This window comes from Lissotriton vulgaris, chromosome 2_2 (genome assembly GCF_964263255.1).
Source record: "Lissotriton vulgaris chromosome 2_2, aLisVul1.2, whole genome shotgun sequence".
Classification (NCBI taxonomy): Eukaryota; Metazoa; Chordata; class Amphibia; order Caudata; family Salamandridae; genus Lissotriton; species Lissotriton vulgaris.
The window spans coordinates 297,289,765-297,311,800 of NC_141688.1; the positions used below are offsets into that span (position 1 = coordinate 297,289,765).

The 22,036-nt window shown below is 45.8% G+C and overlaps 1 protein-coding gene across 1 annotated transcript in view; it reads right to left on the reverse strand.

Moving 5' to 3' along the window:
* The window catches only part of LOC147729334 (embryonic protein UVS.2-like), a 241,931-nt gene that overhangs the window by 135,336 nt on the left and 84,559 nt on the right, over positions 1–22,036 (reverse strand). Inside the window, exons 6-8 of the mRNA XM_086959827.1 lie at positions 3,056–3,231; positions 1,335–1,416; positions 45–172 (exon numbers count right to left, since the gene is read on the reverse strand). Of these exons, the coding sequence (XP_086815953.1) occupies positions 45–172; positions 1,335–1,416; positions 3,056–3,231 (386 nt within the window). The remainder of the gene's footprint in view (positions 1–44; positions 173–1,334; positions 1,417–3,055; positions 3,232–22,036) is intronic.

The window sequence follows — 22,036 nt, forward strand, 5'->3', positions numbered from 1 at the left end:
CTGCTATGACATTTCAGATCTATCCGCTGGCATGCAATCCTTACTGCACTGGTACAGGGCGTTGATTTTGGAAACATCCAGTTTGCTAAGGCCATCCCTCTGTCCGATGGGTACGTCAGGATCTGGCTTGGGGACCATGCTTGGCTGTCCTGGTATGTTACTGTAAGCATACCTGAGGAAACAAAAACATCACAGGTAAAGGCCACCATGTATGTGCCATTACAATTCATTATTCACCCAAAAAACTATACAGCGATTCCAAGTTCGACTACAGCGGGAGCAGGTCAGGGTGAAATATTTGGTGTTAGCTTGAAGCATTGCATGTCTAAGGCTTTTACTGAAGTAGACCCCCATGGATCCTGCCTAACTCAGTCTAAAACTTAACAGTTCTCCATTTCATGAGACTCTAAGCCATTGGTGGCAGTACACGCTCCACCTTAGCGCCCTCATTCACACTCAGCATCTCAGATCCTTAAAAGCACTGATTTCAAAATGTCCTCCTGTTGAGTCTCACAACATTTCTGCTTACGACAGAGACGTCAGCACTGAGGTATCATCATCATGCGATTCATCAACAAAGTCACTTCTATTCTAAACTAGGCATGTTCACCAATTCAGAGAGCATTTACCTGCTTTCTGCACCGATGGACTTTCCACTCTATGGTAACATGTTCACAAATAGAGCGACAATCCTAACCATTCATGTTTACCACCACAGCCATCATTTCGTATCCCGATTCACATACTGAGTATTGGTCCTAACCAATCATGTTCACCAACACAGCCATCCATTCATACCCCCCGCTTCACATACAGAGCGTCAATCCTAACCAATCATGGTCCCCAACACAGCCATCCATTAATACCCCCCCGCTTCATTCCTAAAAAATAATGTTCCCCAACAAAGCCCTCATTCCGTACCCGTTTTCACATACAGAGCGTCAATCCTGACCAATCATTTTCACAGACACAGCCATGATGGCTCCACTCTTCCTCATCCATGGACCTTCCACTCTGTGGGAACATGGTCTTTAACACAGCAGCCATGAGTCTACAGGCCTTTCTCACATTCGATGGCTCATCCAAATTCTGGCATTCATGACTCCTCCCCCTAACAAACACAGCCACCATTCTAGAGCTACGTTAACAAAACACTTAGGGTCCACCCATCTCAAATGAAGCGGGTTATCCTAGGGTTTGGTGAACACAGTAATATGTCATGTTTGCAACGGAGTACTCTCTGGCAAAATCATAGGGTCACTGTCTTTAGGTTAAAGCCTTAAATGAAAGTTTTAGACAGAAAATCTCTTCTCAGCTGAGCTTCGGAGACTTACCTCCCATAATGCATCACAGAGGAGTAGTCATACTCCAGGCCAAGGTTGTTGGTGTTGTCTATGTCAAAGTTGCTGAGGTCTTCTGTTAAGATGAATAGACGGTAAAGATGAGTTAATGATGACTGAGACTGATAGGGAACATTCCAAAAAAAGAGAAGTTCCCCGCTTACTAGGGGGCGGTGCTGCTTCTGCCATATCTGGGGTTAGAAATAGTCTACTGGCTAAGCTGTCAAATTTGGAACAGAATTTCAAATCTCGAATTTGGCACAAGATCGAAAAGCACGTGATTGGAGGTAAATCACTTCATCGCACCAGCATGTGAAATTAAATTTTGTAATTCTAAATTGAAATCCTATCTGATGAAGAGCCTCATCTTGCTCCCTAGCAAGATTCATACTACATAAACGCCAGTACCTACATACATCTGGGAGGGATGCACTGGAGTTTCGGCCAATTTTAAAGATAACTCACTGTTGTCTTTTTGAAGGGAAAATGATCATGTTTTTTCCTTATGAAAACTTTTTTGCCTCATACATGATCCACCCCCCTTGATTATCTTCAGGGTGTGTCCTTCTCCCATCAGATTGTATTGTAGTTATAGGTATCAAGCGCTTACTACCCCTGACAAGGCGCTAATGCCGGAGAGCACACTGCTCCGGGCACTCAAGGTTTAGGATTAGTCTTGTGCTCTCAAGAAAACCCTTCCATGCACTTACTCCAGTTTCTTTGAGGAAGAGTACATTATTAGGAGTTAGTGGTGATTGTTTGGGAAGTGGATCAAGTATTTGGGTTTTAATAGATGATTTGTGGGATTAATACATGAAAGAGGAGATTAGATATAAGGTTGCAGGATTGACGTTCATAGCTGAGGAGATATCTTTAAAAATTTGAATAAAAAGAGAACATTAGCAATAATATAAGAATAAAGATTATGGAAAACATGCCTGTGACTAAAATAGGCTGTGCTTAGAGAGAGGAGACATGCCGAGTGTGAACAATAAGGAGACAGGCATTCAAATGAAAGGGAGAGGGGAGTTTTTCATGCAGAGGTTTGGGGCTAATGAGGAGGTTTTTTGAGATGCGTGCAATCAGAGGATGAAAAAACAGTTGAAAGAAACACCATTATTTCTATGTGAGATAGTGGAGTGAGAAAGAGTGATGCTCAAGGTGCTATGCATCTCATCACTGCCCAGATGAAATACACATGCTCTGTGTCAGGTCTATGTTGCTTTTCTAATGCAAGCTCAATGTAAAGTATTCAGGTGGGATTTACAATCCAATTGGCTTATAAACCAAAGTTGCTTAAAGTAATGCACAGATGCTCTATGCGCTGCCTTGCATTACTTTGTATCAGTGGTGGCTTCTCCATTGAGGCGGAGGAGCATCGCCCCACTACTCCGCAGTAGGAAACATAAAATGAGAATAACTCATGGTATGTATCTTTTTCCCCTTCTGCTGCAGCAGCTCTCTGTATGGATTGGGCCTGCTCCGGGGACAGAGGAGAAGGGGAGGAGTGGTTTACCCACTCCTAAATGTGCAATGACTGTTTGGTTGGCCCTCTCAGGCTACCCGAAATGGTCATCCACTCTTCCCATATTGTCCATGCAAGCTGCATTATACTTTGCATGGAGAACATGCCCCCCCCTCCAGCCCATCAGGATTCTGAGCTAAACCCTTTTTTACTTCTCAGTAGTAAGTGGAGCCCAAGGGGTGGCACTGACCAGGCGCGATATTCTCTGTCATGATGGTCAAATAGTTGTCGCGGTCGCTGCGGTTATGCTCGTGGTAGAATCCCAGGGCATGGTCCAGCTCATGCTGGATGACTCCTTTCCAAATACATTCCCCAGAGAGAGATAACTGCTGTCGTCCCCCTATCTTCCCAACGTACGACCAGCACCTAGAGGAGAAGATGGATCAGGGAGACCTATAAATCACTGCAATAGCACCATCAGAGAAAGAATATTAAAATCTTACCCCATACAAGGCATCGACCTGTGTGTTTCCTCACCGACTGTTGTTATATGCAAGGGAGGAGGGCTTCTAGGACAGTGACAATGTGCAGTCTAGGTTGTGATAAAAGGCCTTGCATGCAAAGTAAAGCTATGTCATCCTGAACCAGTCTGACTCATTTCTGGCCTTTCACGTGACAGTGTTTGTCCCAGTGGACTCCATAACTAGGAGTATCTTCTGCCTGGGAGGGCAGACCTACCTTGTGTGGGATCTTTTAGTGTTTTCTTTTGACTGTTTCTACTGTTTGAAGTGTTGAACAAATACTTTACACATCACCTTCAAGTTAAACTTGACTGCTCTGTGCCAAGCTCCCATAAGGTGAGCACAGGGTAGTTCGAGTATTGCTGGTACCATACCCTGCCTAGGATTGTGGTTACTGCTTGACCAGGACGCACACCCTAGTCAACCAGAAACCCAATTTCTAATACTGAGTTATTCAGTTGTGGTGCAATGGAACCAGTGGTACATGACAGTACACACCATTGATGGTGCACAGTAAGCACCAACCACTAATACTGTCCAGTAACCACTGACTGCCCCATAAACCTTATAACTATTTTAACAGTTTTTTTAAAAGAACTGTAAGAAAAGTATCACATCCAAACCTCAGTGGCCACCACAGAACTATCAAGGAAAACTTCTTACTGCTAGGGAATTACAGTTTCAGTGAGTGAACACATCTGGTGCTGATTATATTTGAGTGTCACATGGTTCACCAACAGAAATACACCTCATGCTGCAACAATGAGAGTATCACACATATAGACACATGGAGAGCTCAGAGGTGGGAGCCCACAACAACACTAGGGAATGAAAAAAGTATGCAAGATCCAGCCATCAGAACCTATAGGGAAATAACAAAACATACAGAATCCAGAAATCAGCACCTCTAAGCTATTTACATTCCAGCGGAGGGTCAGCATTGAGAGCTTAAAATGGTAAGTAGAAATGCATGGAACCGTGTGTCTACCAGACAGAGTCCTCAGACCCTTACGGTGCACATTCACGGAGAAGCCAAAACCATTTGGTATTATTTCTCACAGAGAGGTGCATGCCAATGGAAGGTCCATCACTGAGTCCACAATACCTGGAAAGCCTTTCACTGACAGTCCACTCCCCATGAAAAGTATTTTACTTAAATTATACTGCCCATTGAGGGGCATCTTCTAATGAGACTTCTTTCCAGATATTGAGGGTCATATCTCAGTTGTGGATCTATAACTAAGACTCCACAGAGCATGGACTGCCCTTTGATAAGTGCTCGCACCCCATGCAGGACCATCTCCTACGTAGAATCCACAGCTCATTGAAGGTCTATCATTTTAAATCCACAACCTATGTAGTGTCTTTCACTGCGACTCCACAACCCAAAGAGGGTCATCACGGACAGTCCTGAACCCATGGAGGGTCATTCACATTAGAGAACAAAACCCATAGGGATTCCTCAGTGAGAACTCACAGAACATTGATGGTAATTCACTGAGGCATCAAAAACCATGGAGAGTCTCTAAGGGATTGTCAGCAGCCCACGGGTGATCTTTAACTGAGAATTTTCACACCAAGATAGGTCATTGTTCATTTAGGGTGCTGTATCAGGTTATCAAGGTTTTTGTATCGACCTAGAACGATATAGAGTACAGATGAATCAACAAATCAGGATTTACAAAGCGCGACTAATCACCCAATAAGATATCCAGGCACATGCAGGTCCCGGAGGCTTATTCGAGCAGCTAGGTCTTGTGAGCAATTTGGAATTCCAGACATGAGGTGATGGTCCAGAGGTGCGTGGGAAGGCTGTGCCAGGTATTTGCTGTGATGTGGGAGAAAGTGCGTCCTCCACTACTGCTATGGTAGATGCAGGAGTATGTGCAAGTGAAAAGGAGGTGGAGGATAGTCTTCTCGACGGTTGTTGGAAGTTCAGGCAATGGTTAATGTAAGTGGGTCCTTGGTTGTGTAGAACATTGTGTGAGTAGGTCAACAGCTTGAATTGGCAACTCTTCTGTACAAGGAGCTATGTGGGTATGTCTGGGAAGGCTGACGAGTTTGGCAGTGATTTCTACTTAGAGGGTGTTGCCTTAGTCCAGTCAGCTGGGGCTGAGGGCTTGTGTAATGGTGCGTCTTGTGTGTGGGGGTAGCCACTTGTAGATCATATGTAGCATGCGCAGAGTGAGGAAGCAGGAGGAGAAGATGGCGTTGATCTGTGATTCCATGGTGAGCTTTATGTCAATGTTGATTCCAAGGATTCTGGCATGGTTGGAGGAAGTGTTTGCAGGTGCTAGGTCTGAGGGCCACCAGGAGTCCTTCCATGTGTTGTTGCTGTTGCCAAAGATCAGTACTTCTGTCTTGTCTGTGTTCAGCTGCAGGCAGTTGTTTTACATCTAGTCGGTGACGCTTGTTATGCGTCAGTTGAAGTTGGTGCTGGTGGTGGGTGAATGAGAAGATGAGTTTTGCGTTATCGCAACAGGAAATTATGTTGAGACCATGGGATCTGACAATGTTGGCCAGAGGGGTGATATATGGTTGTTGAAGAATATGGAGCTGAGGGATGAGCCTGCTGGACATCGCAGGTGATCGCCGTGGGTTCAAAGGTGAAAGATGGGGGTGGATCCTCTGGATTCTTCCAGTGAGGAAGGATGCGCCAAAGCCAGGCAGAAACCACCACTCTAGTCCGGGCAAGGGAGTCACACGCCAAGATAACGTCTTCTCACCCCCTTGGTAGCTTGGCACGAGCAGTAAGGCTTATCCCGGAGGCAATGTGTAAAGCATTTGCGCAACACACACACAGCAGCAACACACTAGGTACACCACAAAAAGGAACTCCAAACAATGTTATATATAAAAATAGCCTTTGTATTACAATAAACACATTAGATCATAATCACATAATTACACTGTGCCAATTGGCCCTGGGCAGTATTTACAGGGGATTATATAAACGGCACAGGGCCACGTGGACCACTGTCAGAATCAGCATTTAGTAGAAATAGCACATTGTAGGAATAGCACTTAGAACATAGGTAATTGTAGCACCAAAAAAATACTTGTAGAACACAACCAGTAACCACTGGTAAAAGGTAGGTACACACTACGCAATCCTAATCACTTTAGGCAGATATCACGCAGGGAACCATGAACTCACTAGCATAAACTATACTAGGCAAAACAACCTCCTAAGCATAAAACACAGTTAGAGGTATCACAAGCCTAAAGGCATTGCACATTACGTATAGATCACATTAGGCAATTACCATCACAAACATAGTAGGTAATCACCTTGCGCAAGAATCACATTTGACTGATCCCAGGCCAACTTGGCCTCTCAGGGGCTAAAACGCCCTTTGTCCAAAATGTCAGGGCTGGGCTGCGCAGGCAGCCAAGGACGAATGCGCAAGGGTTTTTAGGGCCTAAACGAAGCAGCTGCCCACTAAGTGCTGGGCAGCTGGGGAACTGAGCCGGGGCACCAGCGTGCAACCTGGCTCTCCTCTGGGGCTCTAGATACAAAATGCGCCTACACGTTGGAGCCTATCAGGCTGTACCTATAGAACATGCCCCCATACTGGTGGAGCCTCTCAGTCTCTAAAACAAAAGTGCCTCACTGAGCAGGGGAGCAACCCGCTGTTATCTGGGGTCACTCCTCACCTGAATAGGTACCCCTGCTCCGAGACGCCTTCACTCACCGGGCCCCTCTGACGGCCTGCAAGTGGCTGCGGGGCTCTCCTTCTCACCCGGTCCTGCTCCTGAGGCCGGGTGTTCTCAATAGCGGCGGGCGGGGCTCTCTCCCTCAGGAGAGCCTTGCTGGGGAGGCAGAACGCTTCCTTGGTGCGCGTGGGGAAGCCCTCGAGCCGGGGACCAATCCCTGCGCGGCCCAGAGATGACGCAGCGGGAATTCTGAAAGCCGGGGACCAATCCCAGCATGGCTAGTAGGCGGGCACAGCACTCTGCCCGGAAGCCCCTGGGCCGGCGGCGGTGAAGTTTCTCGGGGGCAACCGATGGGTAGGCACCCTCAGAAATTGTAATATCAAGCGGGGTAGGCACCCACTAGGCACACCATGCAGGGTGGGCACCTGCCAAAGATTTAAGAAGTACGGCAAATAAGCGGGGTGGGAACCCGCGCCAAAGATGAGGAAAAGGGGGATCCCCACGCCGGGGAATGCGCTTGCAGCTCCGTGCTGTAGTTCCAAGCTAAAGCGCTCTCATCCCCAAAGGCCAGCACTTCTTGGCAAATAAGTTTTAGCGCTTTGCAGGCGTTTGGAGAACAAAGTCCTTAGGATGCAGGCAAAGAGGGAGGGCAAAGGCTGGGCCCAGGGGCCAGTTCACAGGGCCCTCCAGGCAAGGAGGCAGTCCCCAGTGGCGGTTCCTCCTGGGCCCAACAGCAGCAGGCCCCCCTCAAGTCAGGATCAGACAGAGAACACTGTTCATGTGGTCACAGCCCCTTTTTATACACACTTCCTTTGTCTCTAGGGTGCAGGGTGGGGGAAAGCCAGATGCAGCTGGTTCTGGAGCCCTTTGTTATGCTCAGCCCCTCTCCCCATTCACAGTACAGGCTAGGGACATCAGACGCACCACAGGGGGTGGAGCCAGCATTGTGGAGGGAAGGCCTAGCCCTATTCAGGTCCCAGGTGCACTCCTTCCTCCCATCAACATGCAGATCCCCCAATTCACCACCGGGGCAGACCCATCCTGACTCCTGGAGCCAGGCACACCAGCCAGCACCATGGCAATACAAAAGGGGATGATGGACGGAGCGTTTGAGCAAATCAAACAATCACCCCCAGTCAACTGATCTGGGTTTAATCCATCACCATTCTTTAGCTCACTCAGCCACCCCAGTTCAGACATGGCCATATGCAAATCAGTCTGACCCTGTGCCTCATGGGAACAGTCCAGCCCGAACTGCCAAGCCATGTCTTCCCTGGACCAGAAACAAGCATCCTGGGACCGATTTCGGATTCATAATCCTCATCAGCTAGGCTATCTTGAATCCAGTGGCCAAGTGAGCAAGGGACTCACGTCTGAGCATACCCTGCCAACTTAGGGCGAACAAAGCGATACAAAAGGGGATGATGGACGGAGCGTTAGAGCAAATCAAACACTCACCCCCAGTAAACTGATCTGGGTTTAGTCCATCACCATTCTTTAGCTCACTCAGCCACCCCAGTTCAGACATGGCCATATGCAAATCCGTCTGACCCTGTGCCTCATGGGAACTGTCCAGCCCGAACTGCCAAGCCATGTCTTCCCTGTACCGGAAACAAGCATCCTGGGACCGGTTTCGGATTTTATAATCCTCATCAGCTAGGCTATCTTGAATCCAGTGGCCAAGTAAACAAGGGACTCACGTCTGAGCATATCCTGCCAACTTAGGGCGAACAAAGCGATACAAATGGGGATGATGGACGGAGCGTTTGAGCAAATCAAGCACTCACCCCCAGTCAACTGATCTGGGTTTAATCCATCCCCATTCTTTAGCTCACTCAGCCACCCCAGTTCAGACATGGCCATATGCAAATCAGTCCGACCCTGTGCCTCATTGGAACAGTCCAGCCTGAACTGCCAAGCCATGACTTCCATGGACCGGAAACAAGCATCCTAGGACCGGTTTCGGATTCATAATCCTCATCAGCCAGGCTATCTTGAATCCAGTGGCCAAGTGAGCAAGGGACTCACCTCTGAGCATACCCTGCCAACGTAGGGCGAACAAAGCAATACAAAAGGGGATGATGGTCGGAGCGTTTGAGCAAATCAAACACTCACCCCCAGTCAACTGATCTGGGTTTAATCCATCACCATTCGTTAGCTCACTCAGCCACCCCAGTTCAGACATGGCCATATGCAAATCAGTCTGACCCTGTGCCTCATGGGAACAGTCCAGCCCGAACTGCCAAGCCATGTCCTCCCTGGACCGGAAACACAAATAAGAACTTGATAGACCAAAAAGGGATAGCTCACTCTGAACCCAATAAAATTGCAGACATTTTTGAGAATTTCTATAGTACTCTATATAACTAGAACCGGGATCTGGACAGCACAACAATTCAGGACTATCTAGATAAATGTATTCTGTGACCCTCTCAGAACAAGAAAAAATGGAAATGAACTGCCCGATTTCCGCTCTAGTAATTGAAGAGACGATAAAGGTCCTTAAAATTGGGAAGGCACCGGGCCCTGATGGGTTTAATGCTAACTTTTACAGGTGCTTCTCCTCTGCACTGATTCTCCTACTTCTAAACTTGTTCAATAAATTTAGTGACTCTAGGCAGAATATTGGGAGACCAGCAGAAGCTATCATCACAGTAATTCCCAAAGATGGGAAGGACCCAACACTCTCTAAAAACTATAGGCCGATATTAATTTAGACTGCAAAATCTATGCAATGATTTTTGCTAAACACCTCAAAATTTTTTTACCCAAATTCATTCACCCTTCACAAGTTGTTTTTTTTAAAAAACAAACTCTCTAGTGATAATACTCGTATTCTAGCAAATGTCCTTGAGAGAGCCAAACTTACTGACAACAGTTGCTATCACTTTGGATGCCGAAAAGGCATTTGACAAAGTTGATTGGACCTACTTGAAAGCAGCACTTGATAAATTTAGTTTGGGTGAGAATTTTACGCGCATGGTTATGGCTCTTTATTACAACCCCTCAGCCAGGGTCAGAGTGGGTGGGTGCCTCTCATCTTCTTTTAAATTAGAACAGGGAACAAGGCAAGGCTGTCCACTCTCCCATTCTCTATTCCTCCTTGCAATTGAACCTTTCCTCTATCAACTTAGGAACAATAACCAGATCACAGGAATACGTTTCAACTTCTGCACGGTCAAAATAACTGCCTACGTGGAAGACGTGTTAGTTGTTTCGGAGAACGCGGTAGTGGCTATCCTTGCACTTATGTCCTCAATAGATGAATTTGCTGCAGTATCCGGATATAAATTAAATAAGAACAAGACTGAAGCAAAAGTGCTTCAACAACCTTGGCGGGAAAGAAGTTATTGGCAACTTGGGTCTCTTATGGCAACCTTACTGCTTCATATATCTAGTTTAGACCACAGGTACTCATAGTATCGCCCGCGGGCCGCCATTGGCCCGGCAAGCCTTCCTTGGTGGCCCAGGACCTTGCAGACATCCTACCTGTGTTTTAAATTTTTTTTTAAAAGATTGTCTGAAAATACTGCCGGTTGCAGCAACGGGCGATTCCAGCGAATGTCAGAGTGGAGATGCAGGGGTGCCAAGAAGAGTTGAAACAAAGCCTCATTAGCAAGTAAATGGTCTTTTAAAGACCTGTGAAGTACTCAGATGCGGCTGGGAAGCTGTGCCAGCCCCAAATGACACACACACATACTCCAGGTGAGGTGACAGAGGGAGGGAGAGGGAGAGAGACAAAGGGAGAGGGCGGGGGAAAGGGAGGGAAAGAGAGGCAGACAGAGGGTGACAGAGAGTGGGAGACAGAGAGGGAGACAGAGAGAGGGAGACAAACTGAGGGGAAAACAGGGAGGGAGGGGGAGACAGATGGTGGGAAATAGAGGGAGGGAGACAGAGTGTGACAGACAGAGACCGACAGAGGGTACAAAGAGAGGGAGGAAGACAGAGGGAAGGAGACAGAGGGAGACAAAGGAGACAGAGGGAAGGAGAGGGAGGGAGAGGTTGACAGAGGGAGGGAGTGGGAGGTAGACAGAGAGGGAGGCAGAGAGAGACAGAGGCAGAGGGAGTTAGAGAGAGAGGGAAAGAGAGAGGGAGGGGGACAGAGAAGGAGGGCGAGGGAGACAGACGGAGGGAGACAGGTGGAGGGAGACAGGCAGAGGGAGACAAGTGGAGGTAGACAGAGGGAGAGGGAGACAGAGGTAGAGGGAGGCAGAGGGAGTGAGACAGAGAGAGAAGGAGACAGAGGGAGGGAAACAGGTGGAGACAGACAGAGGGAGACAGGCAGAGGGAAGGAGACAGAGGGAGACAGAGGGAAGGAGAGAGGGAGACAGAGGGAGGGAGACAGGAAGGGAGGGAGAGGGTGAGGGAGGGAGGGAGAACGAGGGAGGGAGACAGAGAGGGAGGCAGAGAGAGAGGGAGATAGAGAGAGAGGGAGCCAGAGAGGTAGAGAGACAGAGAGTTAAATGCTCTCTTCAAGACAATCTCTTCACTATTAGATGGTTGGTCACCTAAATATTTATCCTGGTGGGGAATAGCTGAGACATTAAAAATTATGATTACCCCTCTTGTTATCCTTCTAGCCAACATGCTCCCAATGACTCTCTCAAATGATTTCCTGGAAAGGATCTATAAGGTTTTTAACACGTTCCTTTGGCAAGGTAAGAGACCCTGAATATCAATGAAAAAACTTCAATTGCCCAAAGAAAAAGGTGGTCTGGCTCTTCCGAACTTTAGGAACTATCAAACTACGTTTCTATGAAAACAGGGATCTAACTGGCTACTCCCCCAGGTGGACTATCCCCAGTCTGGTTGGACTTAGAAAGATCAATCATCAACGATATTCCTTTGCCTGCTCTCCTCACTATGGATATATCTTCCATCCCCTGTTCAAAATACATCTTGTTTAACACTAAAAGAGCCCTTTTACGCCTGGAACACTTTGCCGCACTAAAAATGTGCAAATCCAACGTGGCCTCTCTCTGGCACAACCCGAGCATGAAGGTAGATGGAGAGATGCTATAATGGGAACATTGGTCCAAAAGCAGCATAATCTAGTCAAAGATCTTTTTTTTACAGGGACCCTCCCCCTACCTTTCTCCGCGCTTCAGTCTCGACACGGACTTCACCCGATAGAGTTTTATAAATTTCTAAGACTAAAATCTCTTCTCACGATGCGCTCTATCAAGCCTTCCGATTCTACGATTCTCTCAAAAAAATGCTAAAGCTACTTAAGTCAGGTCACACGTCTCTAAAATGTACAAACTCCTATCCCTTAAACCTCGCAAGTCTCACAGGAGATGTGAAGTAAAATGGGAATCCAAACCTAACTCTAGCAATATCCCACTCGACTGGGAGAGGATTCATATCACCCCCTACTCGAATAAAATCTCCCCAATATTATTACAAACCAAGCTTATATTAATAAATAGGACATATTGGACCCTTGAGAGGATCTTGAAAGTTAATCTCAGCAAAAGCCCTACTTGCTGAAATTGTAAATCCCATGTTGGTAATCTTGCTCACATGCTTTTACTATCCTACAAAGATATTGGGGCAAGATCTATGATTGTATAAACAAGACTTTCAACATTGTCCCTCCAAGGGAATTTTCCTATATCTTGCTAGGTGCTCTGGACCCCAAGATCAAAGATTGAATGACCGAAGCTTATTAGATCTTCTGCTTACTTTAGCCTGTAAAATTGTACTGTAAAATTGGAAAAACTCTAAAGAAGTCTCCTTTGGGATTGTTGTGTGGCGTTTTAGGCTCCGATTACATGTTCCCGATACATGCCCTTATATAAGTACAATTCACATTGCCCTTTTATAGGCATATAAATCAAGCCCTTATTTAGGCATAGCCCATGCTACCCAAATACAGGCAAGGCTACTTCCATCCGTTCACCAAACGTCACAACGTTTTCATAGAAAACCAGCCTAAGCCGTTAGGGAACTTCCCCTTGCTTGATTATTGATTTCTCCCAGAACTCAGTTACTTTACAATGAACAACTATTCCCCAAGGGTTCATTTATGACGTTCATATGCCCGACTTTACGTCAAACTATGGCATTCCTAAACACCTTCAAGGTATAAATATACCTTCACTTGCTATAGCAAGATACGGTGGTTCGGAGCAGTTCAAAGACCTACTTGCCCGATGCAGCTCGCTACAGCATGTGACGAAGGAAGCCGACTCTCCAGCTGACGCACTGATCAGGAAGCTGCCTTTCCTTTCTCCTGCCTAGAATCCAGCTCCAGTGTTTGCGGCTCCCCTTGCGGTGTGTTGGGAAATCGAGTCCTGAGACAGAAATACCAGACCTCCTTCATTCTAAAAGGTATGGAACTGATAAGTACCTAGAGAAACCTTTGGTAGATTCTTGGCAAAACTAAACCTATTCAAAAGACCATACTTACTTCGTCCCTCGTATGTATTTGAGCTTATATAGCGCACAGCTACCCACAAAGGGTTTCCCGGCGCTTGCTTAGGGAACCCGTCCTGGTATTCCCCTGTGAGATAACCCCGGCAGGGTATCCACAAGGTGAAAGCCAGGCATCCCGCCGCGAGGGGCCGTTGTGGAGATTAAGCAAGCTATTGCCCAGAGTCGCAGAGTGTGAACCCATGAGTCGAGAAGGCACCAGAGCGAGAATTATCGAGTCCGTGGAATTTTTGAGCCCAAGACCCGCCGAGGAATTGAACCCTGGTCCAGGGCCGATCTCAGCTTCCGGGTCTGCCGCCTCTAACCCCTGAGCCACACTTCTCCACAGCTAGTCCTCGTACTAGTCCTAGGTTAGGTACATTGGGGTAGGCGTATTTTAGAAGCACCAGCTGAGTATTTTAGTCTATGTTATTTATGTATGTATTTCTATATGGCTTAGAAACCATGCTCTTACAGTATTATTTCATATTACTGTTTACGCTGTACGCATTATACTTTTCAGTCTGACTAATGATTGTAGCAGTTCACTTCTATTGCATGAGAAAGAAGACTGTTCAATAAACCCTTTTTATTGACAAACGCCCATCTCTCTATTTCTCTACACTCTGGTGAAATTAAGCATTCACGATTGACTGAGTGAACTAGTTATCTATTGCTTCCAAGACTTTGAGAGATATATTCTTATTCTTGGAAAACAAAGTTGTCATGTTTATGCGGTTGTCAGAAACTAATCCCTTCTTGTGTATTCACGAAAGAGTCTAGTGACCTCTGAGTTAGCTGGCACTCACAATTAAGTCTAGTATATTAGATAGAGACCTATTGACATAAGTCCTATGTCAAATCTATAGGATATATTATTCCAATGTGCAGAGCCTATTGGGAATATAGGAACTACACTACAGATGTGGCAGGAATGGTTATCTTTCCTCAGAGGAGCTGACAACGTTGCACTTCACGCCTCTCATGGCACAAATCAAACAGGAAACTATGGAAATCCCTTGATGCCTTCTCCTTCTCATACGACCCTCTATGAAATTTGACTCACTCTCTCCTCAATGTATTGCTTATTGAACTTGTAACAAACACAAAAGGGGGTGCTACTGGTCTAAGTGGGCTAGAAAGTGTCTGCTCTCCATGAGAAAGCAGACACTTTCTAGCCCTCCTAGACCAGTAGCACCCCCTTTTGTGTTTGTTATAAGTAAGATTAGGGGATAGGGTGCACTCAGGTCTTTAAACTTTTTCTCCCCTCCAGACCCTCCTCCACGTTGTGTTTTCTGCTATTGCTTATTGAACGGCATATCCGTGTGTCACACCTGTTATGTATTGTACTTTCTACTAATGCTACTGTGAGACAGGACTTGCATGACACCCCTGTACTGCATTTTATTTCCCACTATTATTCGGAGGTAACTGTGCTTGACTGCCCACTTGTACATAAATACTGCTTCACTGTGACTCTCATGGTAAGACACTTGAGTAATTTGATGTTCGGTTATTTCTATTTCTATTTACTTTGTATATTTATGATTTGTATGTATTTTTCTTTCCCATTGTTTTACCTTATTATTGATTTCATCCTATTGTTGTGTATTTCATTGTCATTATTTATTTGTTCATTCTTTGGAAAATTTCAATAAAAATGATTTGAAACAAATTTGAAAACTAAAAGATAATTTGGAATTGTGACCTGATTCTGTTGGATTTGATAGGGTATCAAAGGAGCTAGGCCACTAGTGAGAGGGCCACATATCTAAAGATCTCAGTTTTATTAGTATCACTCCTTTAGGAACAGCAACCCTAAGTAACTGAGGAGGAAAGGGATACACTGAAGCTACCTGTCCCACTGGACGTTTAGCGAAAGAATTATGGGGTGTGAAGCTGAACAACAACAGCCTTTTATCTCTAAAGCAGACTTTTTCCAATGCCGCTAAACTACGGTGGTGAATGCAAATATTTTGACATTACTACCCTTTACCCTATTCTAAGCATCATAACTGCGCTGTATAGAGATAAAGGGGCATATTCATGAGAGGCTTGCGTCACGTTTGCTGCTGCAAAGTAGAACATGCGTGACGCAAGCCTCTAAGTCAGATTTATGTAGCCACGCAAAAGCTTCATAAATCTGAAGGAAGGTCACGAAGCTCAAATCGCTGTGTTGCCTACTCTGAACAAGGACGGTGTTGCATGGGCGTTGTGAAGGGTGTTCCTATGCAAATCCCATGGTTTTGACACATTCCCAGATTTAACAAACCAGCTAAAACTAGGAATGAGCCAGAAAGATATGTTTCCCCAGGTGAGCTGTAACAAGGAGAAAAATATTTATTTCTCCTCGTTTTTGACTCTTTCTATCTGCGCTGCATTCTGCAGTACACATATAAAGTTGAACACACCTCTATGGATTGTTTTTGTGCAGGAAGGTGCCCCCTCCTACCCAAAAATATGCCTGCTTCCAATACAGGCACCCTTGTACCATGGTGCATGGGTGGGAAACATCACTTACAACGCATTTATTACAACGCACTACCATTACAACGCAACCATTACAACGCAAACCATTACAACGCATTGCGCTGGGGGGCGCTCTAGGATAGGGAATATATTTAATTTACTATCCAACACCTTCCCCTCTATCCACGGGGACTGGAGTTGGAATAGTAAATTAAATAAATCATTATCCAGCGCTTAAAAGCACTATGCGTTGTAGTGGTATGCGATGTAAAAACTGCGTTGTAACAGCAGGCGTTGTAATAGCCTGCGTTGTAACGACACCAATCCTGCATGGGTGCCTGCATTGGTGCCAGGCTGCTGCAACTGTGCCAGTGCAGAGGGAAAGGACACGAGCGTTCCGTATTGCTTAAATACAGCGCATTCCTGCCGTTTCCCAGTGACTTCGGTCAGTGCAGCCAAAGTGACTTGCTGTGCTGCCCTGCACCACTATTTTCATAAATATGCCCACAGTTTTCTACCTTGGGCCCTATGTGCACTAGAGATCATGCTATTAATTTGCATGTTCCTGTTACAATCAGGGAAGATTACACAAAGTCTATGTGAATGATTCCTGTCTGGTGTGATGCTGACTGTGGCATCAGTCCTCAGGGTGCCTATTGCTCTTACCCATCCCCAGGGTAGATCTGGTGGTTATGAGTCTATCTGATGGAGCCATATCTGGCGTGATACTGAATGTATGATCAGTCGTTAGGGTGCCCTGTGCTCCTATCCATCCACAGGGAGTGTCTGTAAGTAATGATCCGATCTGATGGAGTGGTATCTGTTGTTATGCTGAAAGTAGGATCAGTCCTTAGGGTGCCCTTTGCTCATACCCATCCACAGGCAGAATCTCGATGTAATGAGTGTATCTGATGGAGCTGTACCAAGTGTGATGCTGAATGTAGAATCAGTCCTTAGTGTGTTCTGTGCTCTTATCCATCTACACACAGGATCTGGAGGTAAGGAGTCTATGTGATGGATCTGGTGTGAGGATGAATGTAGGACCAGTTCTTATTGAATCCTGTGTACTTACCCATTCACAGGCAGGATATGGATGTAAGGAGTCTATCTGATGGAGCCGTATCTGGTGTGACACTGAATGATCAGTCCTTAGGGTGTTCTGTGCTATTACCCATCCCCAGGCACGGTCTGGAGGCAATGAGTCTATCTGATGGAGTTGTATCTGGTGTGATGCTGTATTTAGGATCAGTCCTGAGGGTGCCATATGCCCCTACCCATCCACAGGCAGGATCTGGAGGTAATGAGTCTATGTGATGGATCTGGTGTGAGAATGAATGGAGGATCAGTTCCTATGGTGCCTTGTGCTCTTACACATCCACAGGCAGTGTCTGGAGAAAATACATGTATCTGTTGGAGCATTATCTGGTATGATGCTGAATGTGTGGTCAGTCCTTAGGGTGTCTAACCTATTCACAGTCAGGATCTGGAGGTAATGAGTCTCACTGATCGAGGCCTATCTGGTATGACCCTGAAGATAGGATCAGTACTTAGGGCGCTCTGTGCTCTTACGTACCCATAGGCAGGGCATGGAGGTAATCAGTCTAGTGAAGTAGTGTGGCTCACTGGTTAGAGGCGGCAGACCCGAGAGCAGAGGACGGCCCGGGACCAGGGTTCGATTCCCGGCGCGGCAGTTTTCTGGACCAGGGTCAGCGGACTTGATAATTCTCTCGCCTCGGTGCCCACTCTGATCAGCGATCACACTCGGCAACTCTGGGCACTAGCTTGCCTCATCTTCACTAACGGCCCCACCAGACCGCCGGGGATGCCTGGTCTCACCCTGGAGATACCCATCAAGGGACCATCTCTCAGGGAAGCCAGGAAGGGTTTCGCAGCGGTCGAAGCGCCTTGGGACCCTACGGGTAAGTAGTGCGCTATATAAATGCCTATACATTTACATTTACAGTCTATCCGTTGGCCCCCTGTCTGGGATGCCGAATGTAAGATAAGTCCTCAGGGTGTTCTTTGCACTTACATATCCATAGGCAGAATCTGGATGTAATGAGTCTATCTGATGGAGTTGTATCTGGTGTGATGCTGAATGTAGAATCGGCCCTTCATTCACTCTGTGCTCTTACGCATCCACAGGCAGGGTCTGGAGGTAATGAGTCTATCCGATGCAGCCCTATCTGGTGTGACGCTGAATTTAGGATCAGTCCTCAGGGTGCCCTTTGCTCCTAGTATCCACAGACAGGATTTGGAGGTAGTGAGTATATCTGATGGAGCTCTAACTGGTGTGATGTGAAGGTAGAATAAGTACTTAGGGTACCTTGTGCTCTTACCCATCCACAGGCAGGATCTGGACATAATGAGTCTATTTATTGAAGCCGCGTCTGGTGTGATGCTGAATGTCGGATCCGTCCTCAGTATGCCCTGTGCTCTTACCCATCCACAGACAGGATCTTGAGGTAATGAGCCTATCTGGGGAAGCCGTACCTGGTGTGATGCTGAATGTAGGGTCAGTCCTCATGGCACGCTGTGCTCTTACACATCCAAGGAGGTAATTTGGTATCTAAGGTTACAGAACCTTTAGTAAGCGAGTTACTGTAACCAAATGGTGAAGTGCAAGCTGGTTTCCAAGGCATCACCTCTAGGGATTAGATTTTTGGTGAGAGCCTAAGGAAGCAGTTGGATGCTGACAACAGCTCTCACTGTGGATGGGGTCTCTGTACAACTAGATTCTTCTATAAAGGACTTAAATACAATGAGGCATGACGGTCCTTACAACTTAACATTTGGTGACGAGCGACCCACGTGCTGTTGGATCATGTGCCTTAGTTAATAGGTGGAGAAGACCAACTCATGTTGATTCATTAGGAAAGAGGGTCCATCCTTTGGATCTACAGAGACTTCAACACAAAGCAGTTACAGCGTGTTTAATTTGGTTTCGGATTGGCACAGGACCCTATTTGATGGTATGTTGGATGGATTTACCTTATTGATGTAAGTTTGCAGCAGTTGAAGACCTGCGGCGGTTGAAGGCTCGAGCACCCTTGTGGACCGGCATTTACCGGAAGGGAACATGCTTTCCTGGCAAGTGTTAGTTGAGCACAATAATCGCGCAGGATCTTGCTTCGCTGTGGTAATGGGAGCTCCAAGCATCAAGCGGCACAGCATATGCTGCAGCGTTCAGACGTGCGGCGGCCATATTGGTTTGTGCCTGTCAGGCACAAAACTCAAGTGCTGCTCACGTTAGATCTTTCTTCGCTGTGGGAAAAGAAGCAGACCTTGGAGTGTCATGGCATCCGGGCAAGCTTTGGCCATACTGGTATGAACTATCGGTTGTGAGGCTGTGGTGAGAGGAGCAGATTCTGTCATCTTTGCGAGTGACAGACTCATCTCACCAGAAGCACAATGGTGATACGTACACCGTGGCCACACCTCGCCACACACATACACCTTGGCAGGAACTTCACTGTATGTATCACAGTGAAATGCGCACCGCCCCTGCACCAGCCGCATCATTGTGATGTGGATACCTCGGCTCCTGCTCCCTCTGATAACATCCCTGAATCTGGTTTGACAGGAGGTACACGTGTATGCCTTGACGACACGTACTCTGCTTTTACTGTGTCTCTAAAGGGGGTCTTCCAGTTAAGTTTGTTGACCAATTTTATATACAGTTTTTTGTTATTCTTTTACACTCCATTGTAACTTTATGAACAAATTGTTTGGAGAAAAGAGGGGAGGTCTTGAATTGTTAAGTACTTTTTACTATGCAGAATGTAACTAGACCCCCATTTTTTCTCTCCTCTCCTGGAGATCCATCCATTCAGTGGATCAAATAAAAGAAGTTCTTCGCACATTATGCTAGAGTATGTGGCGCTTCTCTTAGTGCTGAAAGGAAGACCTTTTTACTATTACATGCCTACTGTCTGAAGGGCAGGAAGTGTTTGAACATCTTCCTGGACTATCGGGGGATAAGGTTTTTGATTTAAATGAGTATGAGATTTCCATGAAGAAGCTTGACTTGCATTACCTTCCTAAATTGAATACTGTGCTTTAACGCTATCATTTTGGGAACAGGATGCAACGCCAAAGTGAGAGCGCAGAGCAGTGCATAACAGAGTTACGCGGGTTAGTTCAACTTGCGGTTTTGGGAGTTCAATTGAGTAACAATTAAGGGATCAGTTTATGCTGTGTTGCTCTTTGGAAAAGACTAAGGAGGCAAAGTGGCAGAAAGACAATCCTTCTTTTTATTAGGTTTTGACTATAGCCAAAACACAAGAACATTCAAAGGCATGGGTTGAGGTTATTCGCAAGGATGCAGTCAGTGCAAGCAAGAATGAAGCAGCTTCAGTTACGGTGGTAGCAGAGAAAGACAATGAAAATAAATCTGTTCAAGGTAAAAGGGACAGAGGAGGCAAGACAAGTCACACATTTTTAGGCAAATGCTATTGTTGTTGTGAGGTAGGCTGCATGGCTAATAGTATGATGGGCCTGGGATGGAAGGCTACTTGTAAGAATTGCGGAAGGAAAGATCATGTAACTAAGGGCCAGATGTAGGTAGGCTTTTACTGGTCGGTAACGGCCGAAATCGGCTGTTACCGACTGGTAAATGCCTTTCCCTATGTAGGAGGCTTATTTACCGATTCGGTAAATTCCGAATCGGTAAATGTTGATTCGGTATTTACCGAATTGGTATTTACCGATTCGGTATTTACCGAATCAACATTTACCGATTCGGAATTTACCGAACTGGTAAATGAAATGTAGAAAGCACTGTAAACAGTGCTACAGGGCTATAAGAATTTGTTATTTACCACCAACTATTAGTTGGTGGTAAATAAGGAATTCCTATGTAAATGCATAAATGTGCATTTACACCTGTGCCATGTGACAGACATGCATGCCCTTAGGGCATGTATGTATGCCACATGTGCACACCAACACTAATCAGGGGTGCAACAGGGTGTCAAAGTGATACCCTGCCACCCTTGACTTTTTCACAATTTTACCGAATCTGTAATTACCGATTCGGTAATTGACATTCATTCCTATGGGCCTCCAGGAATCAATGGCAAGTACCGAAATCTTACCGATTCGCTATTTTTTACCGATTTTTTACCTACATAGGATTTACCGATTCTGAAATATCGAATCGGTAAAATTCGTTTTTTAAGAATCAGTAAATCCAATTTACCTACATCTAGCCCTAAATGTTGTAAATCCAGTATCAAAAAGGTGAGGGACTTGTATTGTGAAGTTGAATTTGTAGAAGAGGTGGTTGTGCTGCAAAACAAGGTTGACGGTTTGGAATGGCCTTTTGAAGTGGTACAAGTCAATGGAGAATCGATCAAAATGTTGTTTGACTCAGGAGCCAAAATCACGTTGATGTCACTCACGTTTGATGAGAATAGGCTGAAAAACAAAGTAAAGCTCTCAAAGCCAGACATTAAACACGTGGGTATGCTTGGGAACTAATAAAATTGGCTGGCTATTTTTGGGGGTCTATAGAATTCAAAAATCATATAATACCTGGGAAGATAGGTGTGTCGGTGAAAGGTGACTCCTTTAATAAGTTGAATTCATCAACGTGATCTCTATGTGTATCTGGACCCCAATGCAAATCCTTTTATTTGTGTAAAAGATATTCCAGTAGTTCACAGTGGTTTGGATGGATGTGATAACTTGCTGAATGAGTTTTCTAATGTTTTCAGAGAAGAGCTGGGATGTCTGAAGAGCTATGTACATGAGATTCAGCTTAGAGCCAATGCACTCCAAAAGTGGCTAAGGTTAGGAGTATGCATTTGACAGTCAAGGATAGTATGAAAGAGGAGTTGGGCAGATTGATTGCTGGCTGTAGGTATAGCATGCAAGGCCAATGGCGATACTAGGTTATATGTTAATTTGAGCGAACTTAACAAGGCTGTGATTGTTGACCACTTTCCACTCCCAAACATCACTGAAACTCTGTTTGTTGAATGTAGCTAAATATTTTAGTTCTTTAGACCCTAGTTCAACGTATCTTCAAATTATGCTGACTGAACCTTCGCAAGATTTTACCTCGTTTGCCACTCTCTATGGTGCTGTGACTTTTTTGCAGTTGACCTTTGGACTCATATCGGCGGCCTCTGTCTTTTGAGGGCTATGGAAAAGGTATTGAGGGGTGT